We start from the raw sequence: 12,601 nt of genomic DNA on the forward strand, positions 1-12,601 counted from the left end.
GATTTAGGTCACCGATCAGAAGGCTGGAAGGGTGGGAAATTCAAAGAGATGTCAAACACAAAATGGAGACTGACTCAGAGATCACCACAAAATGGAGGTCCAAAACAACAAAACGTTTTGTAGCCGAAAGAGGGACGTTTTGTTTTGTATACAAAACTTTTGGATCTGGAAAATTGTTGTTTTGTTTTGTCTACAAAACACCCGAAACAGGCTGTTTTGGGTACAAAATGTTTTGTATCCGAAACGTTTCACACATCCTTACTCTTTGTTGCTCTGATTCTATTTAAAAGCAAACAGATCTGAGAGTAAATGTAGTTTCTGTGGTGTACTCCATCAAACAGTCTCATCTGCAAACCATAGCCCATGTAGCAGCTAGGAGAAGCCTGCCCTCATGGGATCCCATTTTTGATTAGAAGTACAGAATATCTTCCATAACATAGGAGGTCAAAAAGATTAGGAGACTGCTGGGGTTTGTGATTATTTAGCAAAGCACCAAGGAAGCTACCACTCCAGTTACAGAGTGCAGAGTTTGGTTGTTGCAGCTATTTTAGTAACACACATGGAGATCGCTGTAGAGTCTACACTAAATTGATTTATTGGTGAAGTACATTTGAGATAGGAAAGACCTATCTTATCTATCAGCTACACAATGAATAGGTAGGGAGAGAGAGAGAGAGAGATGTTTCCTTCTTCTCTCTAGGAGGAAAGGAAGAGGACTGAGACTCACTACAGGAAGTACCTGAGGAGTCAAAGCAGGGGTCATAGAGAACAGGCAAACAGGGAAAGATAAGGAGACCCTCAATAGCTACCTCTGCTCCCGATGTCCCTTGTGCTCATTAGGATAGTTGGTGCAAAAGGTCGATGCACTGGAACTCCATCTCCAACAGACACTTCAGTTAAGAAAAATGGCATCCAAGTAGGGTATGTAGCTGGATTATTATCTAATTATTTACTTAGGCCAATGTTGTTTAAACAAATTCATGGAAAACAGGAATATCAAGAGCTATTATTAAGCCTGTGCAGGAATCCAACCTAATGGAAAGTGTGGTTGGAATTGATTCATGAAAGGGCTTTTACATCCTGGCATCCAGTCTGTGGAACTCCCTGCTTCATAAGATCAGGCAAGCCCTATTTATCCTGAGGTTCTGTCACCTGCTGAAACCTTTCCTTATTTGCAGGCTTTTAATTAGTCTGGGAGCTAGGTTTTTTTGTAATTGTTAAAACTGTTGTATCATTATTGTCTATTGTATAAAACTGCATATTGTATAATTATTTTAAATGTGATTGCTATTGGCCACTTTCAGGATCCCATAACTGGGATTGAAAAGCAGAGTAATATTTTAATTTTTTTTTAAAAGAAAGAAATATATTAAAAATATATATAATGCTCTGTGTGTGTGTGCGCGCGCATGTGTGTGTGTTTGCCCTAAATCCTTTGTTAAAAAGTGGTATATAAATATCCATCATATTCATATTAACATGCTGGCATTTTAAAGCAGGAAATGGAAGGCTTTATTAGTACTTGACTGCAGTTTTGCAGACAGCATACTAGTTGGGTAGAATATTATTTTATCATCTTCACCATCATTTAATAATATAGTTCTGTTTGCATACATGACATTTTATAAGAAATGAGAAAGACAAGTCTCTGCCCCAAGGGCCTTGCAATCTGAAACTGACATAAGGGAAACAACAGAAGAAGGGGAGGAAAGTGGAAGCAAGGGTAATCAAGGGAAGAAAATGTGATTATTTCATTATTTAAGGCTGATCTACTTAAAATTAACTGCATTATTTTTAGATACAATTATTTGACCAGTTGGTAGGCTCCTGCTCTGCACAATATAAATACAAATAATATAAATATACAATACAAACTTGTGCTGAGGCAAGAAATCCATGCATGGAACACATTCATTTTTCTTTTTTTTGGCCACCCGGGACTGTGCTCTCCAATATCAAATGTACTGCTTCTTGAAGGTTGTGCAATAGCACTTTATGGCATTGGGGAAGGCCCTACACAACTCTATCCCCCATATAATACCCATAAAATAAACTATAGTCCTCCTCCTGTTTGTTTTTTCTGTGCTGGAAAATATGCAGATTCAAAAGGAGAAGTCTGGATTTGGGCTGCATAAGCTGTGTTATCTCGGAATTGCCCATGCTTAGCCAGGGGCAGATAGTAATGTGGTCCTAGATGCACTAATTGGGAGAGAAAGGCGAGTTTCCATAACTCTTGATTACTAGATCTATAGGCTGTAGTTTGCTCAATGCTGCTAAACAGACACAACTTATTTTAAAACAAGCCACTGACTTCATGGCTTCATTTCAGATTTCTTGTGAATCTGTGAATAGAAGAGGGAAAGAAATGAAGGGGAAAGGAGAGAAAGAGGAGAATGGAAAAGGAGAGCATCTCACCATATAATTCCCATAAGTATATTGTAAGGCTGGGCAGGGGTGGATTAACGCATAGGCAATATAGGCACTTGCCTGCAGTGGCAAATTTTGTGGGGCCGGGGGAAGTTCAATCTGTTTTTAATACTTTAAAAAACCTCGGCTGTGCGGCAGAAGCGCTGCAGGGACAGCAGCGAGAGCTCCTAGTGGGCTTGCCTGCCTCCCAAGTCATGACAAGTTGAATGTCTGTGCAGCAGAGATGGCGTGTGGATGCCCCAAATAGGCCAAAAATGGCCCGACGTCATTTGAGAGGAAGGCGAGCCTGTGGGAGGAGCTGTCCCCACCATCTCCGCCACCATCTTACCATGTGTGTGCGTGCAAAGACGGCCCGACCTGCTATGATTTGGGAGGCAGGCGGGACACACTTTAAACTGCACAGCAGTTTAAAAAGGAATAAAAAACAGATTTAACTGTTTGGAGAGGAGGGCTGGAGAGGAGAGCTGGTCTTATGGTAGCAAGCCTGACTTGTCCCCTTAGCTAAGCAGGGTCTGCCTTGGTTGCATACGAAAGGGAGACTAGAAGTGTGAGCACTGTAAGAGATTCCCCTCAGGGGATGGAGCAGCTCTAGGAAGAGCAGAAGGTTTCAAGTTCCCTCCCTGGCTTCTCCAAATAGGGCTGAGAGAGATTCCTGCCTGCGCCTTGGAGAAGCCACTGCCAGTCTGTGAAGACAATACTGAGCTAGATGGACCAATGGCCTGACTCAGGATAAGCAGCACTCTGCACATGCTCAGATACAATTTCCCATTCATTATGGCCTCGTATGTTCCAGGGATGAGTCACTGAAAAATAGGCTCAGGGGTTCAGCCCTCCATTAATTTGTCCCTTAACTGTCACACTATTCGCCTTTAGTAGTGTACTTGTAAGTTACTAGCCACTAGCCAGGCCTTAGCCGAAGCGTTGTGTCCAGTTTTGGGTGTTGCACTTTCTAAAGGATGCAGATAAATTGGAACAGGCTCAGGGGAAGGCAACAAAGATAGGTGAGGATCTGGAAAACAAGCCCTATTAGGAAAGGCTGCAGGAAGGAGGGAGGAGAGCCGGTCTTGTAGTAGCAAGCGTGGATTGCCTTCTTTGCTAAGCAGGGTCTACCCTGGTTTGCATTTGAATGGGAGACTACCTGTGTGAGCACTGTAAGATAATCCTCTTAGGACAAAGGGATGGGGCTGCTCTGAGAAGAGCACCTGCTTGCTTGCATGCAGAAGGTTCCAGATTCCCTGCCTGGCATCTCCAGATAGGGCTGAGAGAGACTCCTGCCTGCAACCCTGGAGAAGTTGCTGCCAGGCTGTGTAGGCAATACTGAGCTAGATGGGCAATGGTCTGGAAGAAGGCAGCTTCCTATGTTCCTAACTGGGTATGTTTAGCCTAGAACAGTTCTCAGGCAGGAGCTTCTCTCAACCCTATCTGGAGATGTCAGAGGTTGAACCCAGGATCTTCTGCATGCATAGCAGAGGCTCTGCCAACTATGGCCCAATCTAGCCTGAGAAGAAAAGACTGAGGGGGAACCTGATAGCCTTCTTCAAATACCAGGAGGACTTCCACACAAAAGAAGGCCAAGACTAGCTCTCTGTAGAGGGCAGGACTAGAGCTAAAGGGCTTCTCATAGGAGGCTAGATTTTGGCTTGACATTAAGAGAAACTACTTCATGCAGGGGTACTCAGACTTGGGTCTAGGGATGTGCAAACAGGTTCAACTTCAAAACATGCTTGATGTCGAACCAGTTTGGTTCAATGGTTCGGGGTCGGACCAAACCACCCCTTGTTCAGTCTGATCGCTGGACCGAACCCCCCCAGCATGTTTGGGGGGTTGGAGGGGGTGCTGGACTGAACTGGCCCAGTTCGGGTCCAGTTTGGACTCGAACCAGACCGGACCAGCCGGTTCCGTGCACACCCCTACTTGGGTCCTCAGATGTTGTTGGACTACAATTCCCACCATCCCCAGCTACAATGGCAAAAAGCTGGGGTAATGGGAGTTGTAGTCCAACATCATCTGGGACCCCAAGTTTGAAAGCCCCTGATTTGTACAAGTTTTTAAAAGAAAAATGTTGACATGTATAAGCTCTTTTTATTGCAATATTGCAATAACCAATGGCTACAGGCAATAAACTTTGAGAGCGAGCACTTCTGATTTAGTAATGAGAATAGTTTGAAAATGGAACTAGTTCACTAGTGGGGGGTGAGCTCTTTCACATGAGGTCTGCAAGCAGAGGCTGGACAAGCCATATCTTTGGGGGATTCTCTATCTCCGGAATTCCTACACTGAGCAGAAGGTCGGACTAGATGGCCCACGAGACACCCTTCAGCTCTATTATTCTACACAAGGCTTCCCAACCTGTGGTCCTCCAGATGTTGCTGAACTATAACTCCCGTCATCCCCAGCTACAATTTTGGGGGTGATGGGAGTTGTTGTTCAGCAACATCTGGAGGACCACAGGAGAGGGACCTACCGCACAGTTACTTTAGTTGTACTTTGTTTGTTTTGCCATTTCTTAGCTTTTCATTGGGGTGCCGTATTTTTACTTGCACTTTATTAGCCGCCTCAAACCACTTTGGGAAAGGAGGGACATAAATACCGAAAATGGATTAGATAAATAAATAAAAGTAATAGCCACCACAATCAGCCGTCGTACCCAGAGCCGTGTTTCTAGGACAGCTTGTGCACTAGCACCTCTCATTTTTAGAAACAAAGCCCCGGTGCTTCATCTCTCTCCGCTCTCGACGCAGCTTTTCCTCCGCTCTGCTCTCGCTTGTTTTATTTCTCTGACAAGTGCTACACAAACATTGGTTTCTGAAGTGGCAATGCAGTGCCATTCTTCTGCACCGCGACGCAGCCGCCATCCTTCAACAGGGACGTTTTTTAAGCACCAGTCTGACAATCACAGATACATGTGGTGACAGAACTTGTTTTGGGGATGGGTCTTCTACAAAAGAGATTATCTGCTCGAGAAAGGAGCAGCCTGACATTCTTCTTAGGGTGGACAAACCCAACCCTCCAGCTGATGTTGAACTGCAGCTCCCATCATTCCCAGCCCCAATGTGGCTGAGGAAGATGGGATTTGTAGTTCAACCACAGCTGGAGGCTTTTCAGGCAGTAGGTTTTACCGTGTTTACTGTGAGGCTTTACTGTGAGTTCGAGGCATAACGGATACTCCAATGCAAAAAGAGGATCGAGCTAGGTACCAATATGGAGGGGGAAACCCAAATTGTGTGTGAAGTGCTCTCTGAAATAACACATAGACTTTGGGGTACATTTTTACTTTTAAATTTATTTTTATTGTATACATTTATATCCCACTCTTCCTCCGAGGAGCTCCGAGCGGTGTACATGGTTATTTTTATCCTCACAACAACCGTGTGAGGTAGGTTAGGCTGAGATATACATGACTGGCCCAGAATCACTCAGTGAGTTTCATGGTTCAATGGGGATCCAGACTTGGGTCTTCCCAGTCCTAGTCCAACACTCTAACCACTACACTATTCTGGCTGATACGTGAATGCACACCCACCCTCCCAAAGAAAAGTCACGGCAAAGTCACCATCTTAAAAAGCTCCTGGAGGGCCAAGTTTGCCCATCCTTGATTTAAGAAGAGCCCTGTTGGGTCAGGCCAAAGGGCCATCCATCCCAGCATCCTGTGCCCCACAGTGACCAATCAGATGCCTCTGAGAGGCCTAGCAATGGGATGTGTAGGCAGAACCCTCTCCCTCTGTTGCTTCCCAGCACTCATTGTTCAGAGGTGTACTGGTGGCCCTCATTTTCCACGAGTTTGTTTTACGCCATTTCACTTATTTGCAGTTGACAAGCATATACTGGTTATCTGAGGTTTAGGGTTTGGGCTATTTGTGGTTTTTGTGGATGTGATTTTTAGTTTTGCTTTTAGCTTGTGCCTTATATCTGCGTGGTTTGAGGGAGGAACTTTGTGGGTTGTCGAGGAACTGGTGGTGGAGCTTGCAGAGTGTGTCTTGGAGGAGTTTGGAGTGTCTTTTTGGAGGACTTTGGAGTTTCTTGTGCTTTGCAGCATCCTTTGGAACTGCTGCTCAAGGTAAAGTCCAGGTCATCTTTGGGATTGTTCCTCTGGTGGGGGGGTGCTTTGTAGAGTACTGTAATGGACAATACAGTACTGTACTGTGATTGATTGATTGATTGATTGAGTGCCGTCAAGTTGGTGTCGACTCTTAGTGACCACTAGATTCTCTCCAGGATGATCTGTATTCAACTTGGCCTTTAAGGTCTCCCAATCGTGCATTCATTGCTACCGTTAATCAAGTCCATCCACCTTGCTGCTGGTCATCCTCTTCTCTTTCTTTCAACTTTCTCCAGCTTTATGGACTTCTTAAGGAAGCTGGGTCTTCACATAATGTGTCCGAAGTATGATAGCTTGAGCCTCGTCATTTGTGCCTTGAATGAACATTCTGGTTTGATTTGTTCTATGATCCATTTGTTTGTTTTCCTGGCTGGCCATGGTATCCTCAAAAGTCTTCTCCAGCACCAAAGTTCAAAAGCGTCAATACTTTTTCTGTCTTGCTTCTTCAAAGTCCAGCTTTCGCTTCCATAGAGGGTCACGGGAAAAACCATTTTCTGAATGGTTCTAATGTTTGTAGGTGTAGACACATCACAGCATCTAAATATCTTTTCTAAGGCCTTCATTGCAACCCTACAAGTGCTGGTCTGTGGCGTATTTCTTGCCTGCTGAATCTTATACTGCACAGTACACAGTTAGGCCATTGGTCCATCTAGCTCAGTACTGTATTGTCTACAGAGACTGGCAGCAGCTACTCCAAGGTTGCAGGCAGGAGTCTCTCTCAGTCTTGTCTGGAGATGCCAGGGAGGGAATTAGAACCTTCTGCATGTAACCATGCAGGTGCTCTTCCCAGAGTGGCCCCATCCTATAGTGCTCAGACATGTAGTCCCATTCAAATGCAAACCAGGGCAGACCCTACTTTCAAAGGGGACAATTGGTTTTGTTGGGTCACAAGTCGGTTTGGGGAGGTAATTACTGCAGTAGTTGGAGATTTGGGGGGCTGGAGCAGCCAAGGTACAGTTATGCATTCCTCACTTATTTCTGCTCTACACACCCATTTTTGGATGATTCTGGGTCATTTGGGGGACTTTCGGCAGTCTGGGTTCTTTGAACCCATTCACCCAGTGGTGGCTCTGCCCCTGAGGTGGCCTTAGGCAAGTATCTCAGCCTTAGGACTCACAGCTGCATTTTGGAGGAAATGCTAGACCTGCCTTATGGAGCTGTTGTAAGAACGACTGACATAATGGGTTCACCACATAAAAGGGGGCAATTAAGATTGCTGCAAACCACCAGTTCCCAGAACGCATGGGAGCGACATGCTGACATTGGACATACTGTCTGAACCTGCCAATGCTGGCATATTCTGTCCAACTTGCAGCCTGGAAGCCAACATCTGTAACCAACTTCAAATCTCGATTGCAGATGTCAGGAACAGAACTGCAACTAGGGCAGAATCATGCCAACATTGGCAGGTTTGGACAACACCAGTGCACCCCATTACAGGGATTTTCCAGTGTTGTTGACTACAGCTGCCATCATTCCCAGTCAAAACCCACTGCAGCTGGGGGTGATGGTAGTCAACAATATCTGAGAATCCCTGTTACAGGGAACACTGGATGACATGCCCAATGTCGGCTTCTCACCATCACTCCTGCCAGAAATCAGTTTCCTGTGCATGCCCCAGGAACCAGTGGTTTGCGGCAACCTTACTTGTCACATTATATGTGAGCCTACCCAGTGTCTCTGAATGGAATACTCACAAGATGCTACCTGGACGCTATGTATTATTTACACTAGATGAGGTGCTTTGAGGACTGCAGACTCAGTGCAATAAAGCATGCATTGCACTTTTAATGCTTTCCTAGTGGTGCCATCGTGTTGTACAAAATGTAATTGTTTTCTGGCCTATTTTGCTCCTCCATTTCTGATATATCTTCCCTTCCCTTTCATATTTCTCCTCCCCACCCCCACCCCTTGGCGGCCTCCCTGTCCCACTGTGACGCAGGCACAGGCACCCGCTGCCTGTTCGTGACGGATTCATGATTGTTCTTCTTAGTGTTTAATGTCAAATACCTGAGGCTACGGGTAGCTGGAAGAAAGCGCAACTCTCTCCTGCCCATGTGCCCTGATTGCAAACAGGCTTACACAGATGGATCTGCTGTACACATACAATTCCTTCGCTTTTGGCTGTCAAAAAGGTTCCAGACATAGGAAGACATGGGAAGCTAGGGTAACCCAGCTATAATGGTGGCCGGGCGGGGGGGAGCCTTGTAGGCCCCCCCCCCAGAAGGGGGTGAGTGGGATAGAAAGGAAGCAGAAGTAAAGCTTTTCACAGGCATGTTTGACATCCTAAATTTAAACACTATGCTTCCACCTCCATCCAAATAGGTTATGACATTCCTGGAATATATGATTGGTTATTATTTTATTTCTACGCCGCTTTTCAGCCAAAGGCCCCAAAGCACCTCACAAGCAGTTTAAGAAAACAGACGGCAATGAAATCAAATATCTCTAATCAGGAGGATAGCCATTATAATAAAATTCACAGAAGCTGGCACTCAGTCAAAACAAACCAGAGGAAAAATGGATGAAGCATAAAATGAACAATAGAACAAAACAATTTTCACAGTCAATATGAGGGTGAAGAGAGAAGGGGCCAGATGGGGCTTGTAGGAGGGAATGTTCCATAACCTAGGCCTCTGATAAGTGGGCAGGGGGAGAGGAACTGTCCCTATTCAACATAGCACAACTCCCCCCTGTGGTTGTTGCTGGTGTTGTGTGTGTGTGTGTGTGTGTGTAAGATTGTGAGGCACTTCACACAATAGCAATAGCAATAGCACTTACATTTATATACCGCTCTATAGCCGGAGCTCTCTAAGCGGTTTACAGTGATTTTAGCATATTGCCCCCCAACATTCTGGGCACTCATTTTACCGACCTCGGAAGGATGGAAGGCTGAGTCAACTTTGAGCCCCTGGTCAGGATCGAACTTGCAACCTTCTGGTTACAGGGCGGCAGTTTTACCACTGCGCCACCAGGGGCTCCTTTTCATGAGAAGTGCCAGTCGGGGCTCACGGGGGAGAGCTGGCTTAACCCTCTCTCCCTGCATACGAGCAGTCAGTCATAGCCGGGCGGCCAGATCAGCTACCCAGGTGAGCGGCTGCTCCAGTCAGGTGTTCCTGCGCCCGGCCGTGGCTCCACCGGGAGTTCCGGGGCTCAGGGGAAGGGGAGTGCCACTGTGCTCCAGTGCCCCAGCTCCCCGAACCCCAGAAAGGTACTGCGCAACTGCACAGTGCCTTCCTGGGGTCCCCCCTTCCCTCCCCCCCCCCGAGTGTGCCAGCCGCGGATGACACACGATCAAAAAAACAAGGTTAACTGAGCGCTCGCTCTGTTAACCTCATTTAAGGGGAGGGGTTGTTAGGCGGGCTAGAGAATCATCGGGCTTGCCCTTGAGCCTGGTGGTTGCCACGACTGAACAAAACCGGGCTGGGTTCCAGTCGCCCGGTTTTGATCAAGCGTGAGAATAGCTTCTGTGAGTCCTTTGGGGAAAAGAAACCATCTTCTGTTTTCTTTTGCCATCTAAACTGCTTTGAGGATTAATTTTTGGTTGAAAAGTGGTATATACATTGCATGTGTATGGCAGGGCCTCCCTCAGAGCTCTCAGTGGGGAGGCAGAATCAGGTGGGAGCAAGTGTTCCTTTAGACTGCAGCGAAAGAAGTCGTAAAAGATCACCATGACTGTGTCTGTCCCTAATGACTTTTGTGCTTACAGCTCAGTGGATTTTAACTTCTGCTGTATTTTTTAAAAATTGCCTGGAGATGCAGATATTAGGCAGTATTAAAAAACAACAACAACAACAACAACAACAAACCAAGAACCAGATTTACAGAACATTCCTAGGGAACCCTGATGGGGGTGTTTTTATTTTGACCTGTCATTTTCTTTCAAGATGGCAGCCACTTAAAGTATAAGCCCCACCCCTTTAGAATTCATTTGTTGGCAGGCTGATACAAAGCAAGTTCACACACATTCAAAGGTGTGTGTATTGGGCGGGGGAGGGGGAGGTCCTAGGGCATCCTGACGGGGATTCTTTCATTACAATCCTCCATGCTGAAAGCCGGTGGTGATCACACACATTGAGGCGCTTCACACGATTACTGTGAAGCGCCTCGATGAGGTCTGCAGGGAGAGTGGACTTGGCCTGCTCTACCCACAAATGATCATGCTTGGAGCCCTGGATGGCTGAATCAGCCACCCACACGACTACCGGCTCTGTCATGGAGCCGGTGGGGGCTGCGGGGATTGGGGGCTACCTAGGCCCCGGAAGTCCCAGGATGCCCTGTGCAAGTGCACGGGGCATTCTGGGGGGACCCTGCTTGCAGCCTCCTGGTCGGGGGTCTACTCATGTGTCACCACACACCGCAGTGGCACACGAGCAATAAAATGAGGTTAACGGAATGCTCACTCCATTGACCTCATCTAAGGGGAGGGTGAATTAGGCAGGCTAGCCGCCTGGGAAACACCGGGTTCACCCACAAGCCCGGTGGTTCCCATGATCAGAAGAAAGCGGGCTAGGCTCCCTTGGCCGACTTTCTACCAATTGTGGGAATAGATTCATTATAAGCACCTCCCAGGGATGGTGGTTTCATGAGGTATGGTGAAACATTCACCTCAGGAGGCAGATTATTTGGGGTTAGGGTTAGACAGAATGGCAAAATGGCCCTTGCTGTGGCAACTGAAACAGCTCTTTGAGACCAGCTTGACCCTTGTAAACTCACAAGGCACGTTTCTCCTCACACTTCTTGCAAAGCTTTCAAGAATCACCAGGAGCATTTCCCCACAGGGCTATTACCATGAATCTCCTTCGGAAGAGAGTGTGTGCATTCACACCCTGGCCAGACTTGCCCCAAAGTCCATTTGAGATCTTTGGAAGCACCCTACACACAAACCGGGCTTTGTCTTCCGAATTCTACCTTGTCTTGATATATTTCCAGGTTTTTAAAATCCTGGTTTTAAGCAAGATTTTCTTAAAACACTGCAGCAAATGCCAGGGAGAGGCACTGACTAGAGTATTTACATAATTATTAACATGACAAAAGGAAAGCACTCTTTAGGAATGCAAATAGAACTACCTTGCCTAGATGTGAAGAGTGAAAAAACTAATTTTCAGGAAGCAAACTCTTTTAGTTACAAATCCTCTGTGTATGCTAAAGTTGACTTTTTTGATCAATATTTGTCTGCTTGCTTAAGGTTTTCACTGGTTAAAAAAGAGGTTTTATCAACACACTGATGTAAAGCACACCATACATGTGTTGGAAAAAAGGGAAGAAATCTTGTAGTGTATACAAATGCTCCCAGTCTAGGAGATGAGGGTTTAAATTTTATTTTTTAAAACTTATTTATTTATTTTACATTTATATCCTGCTCTTCCTCCATGGAGCCCAGAACACTATGTATGATTATGTTTCTCCTCACAATAATCCTGTGAGGTAGATTATTCTATCTATCTATCTATCTATCTATCTATCTATCTATCTATCTATCTATCTATCTATCTATCTATCTATCAGATTTGTACACCGCCCCAAACTTCTGTCTCTGGGCAGATAACAATAACATAAAAACAAGTTAAAAACATACACAAAAACTTAAAACAATTTAAATAATTTAAAATCAAACACAGATTAAAACCAAGCTGAAAAAGCTTGGGTGAAGAGGTGGGTATTCAAATGCTTTTTTAAAATTGTCAGAGATGGGGAGGATCATATTTCATTAGAGAGCGCATTCCAGAGTTAGGTTGAGATTAGGCTGAGAGAAACGTGACTGGCCCAGAGTCACCCTGCAAGTTTCATGGCTGAATGGGGATTTGAACTCTGGTCTCCTCAGACATAGTCCAACACTCTAACCACTACACCACACTGGCTCCTTTGGAAGGCAACATTGTGTTCCTCCCAATGGAGTTCCCACACTAATTCACTCTTTCTCTCCCCCACATTGGCTAGAAGGAAAACACAGAGGCATGTAATGTGAACCTGCACAAAAAGAAAACCCGAGAGCAGAGGGGAGGGGCTACTTCATGCCGTGAGTGTAATTCAAAGTGGTTTCGCTCAACATTTACCTCAAGAGCTGGAAACTAT

General features: G+C 45.7%; 1 protein-coding gene across 1 annotated transcript in view; it reads left to right on the plus strand.

Moving 5' to 3' along the window:
• Positions 1-805: 805 nt before the first annotated feature.
• The window catches only part of RAC2 (Rac family small GTPase 2), a 206,188-nt gene continuing 194,392 nt past the window's right edge, over positions 806-12,601 (plus strand). Inside the window, exon 1 of the mRNA XM_053252410.1 lies at positions 806-921. Within this exon, the coding sequence (XP_053108385.1) occupies positions 821-921 (101 nt within the window). The 5' untranslated portion in view covers positions 806-820. The remainder of the gene's footprint in view (positions 922-12,601) is intronic.

Source organism: Hemicordylus capensis, chromosome 5, assembly GCF_027244095.1.
Source record: "Hemicordylus capensis ecotype Gifberg chromosome 5, rHemCap1.1.pri, whole genome shotgun sequence".
NCBI classification, from domain to species: domain Eukaryota; kingdom Metazoa; phylum Chordata; class Lepidosauria; order Squamata; family Cordylidae; genus Hemicordylus; species Hemicordylus capensis.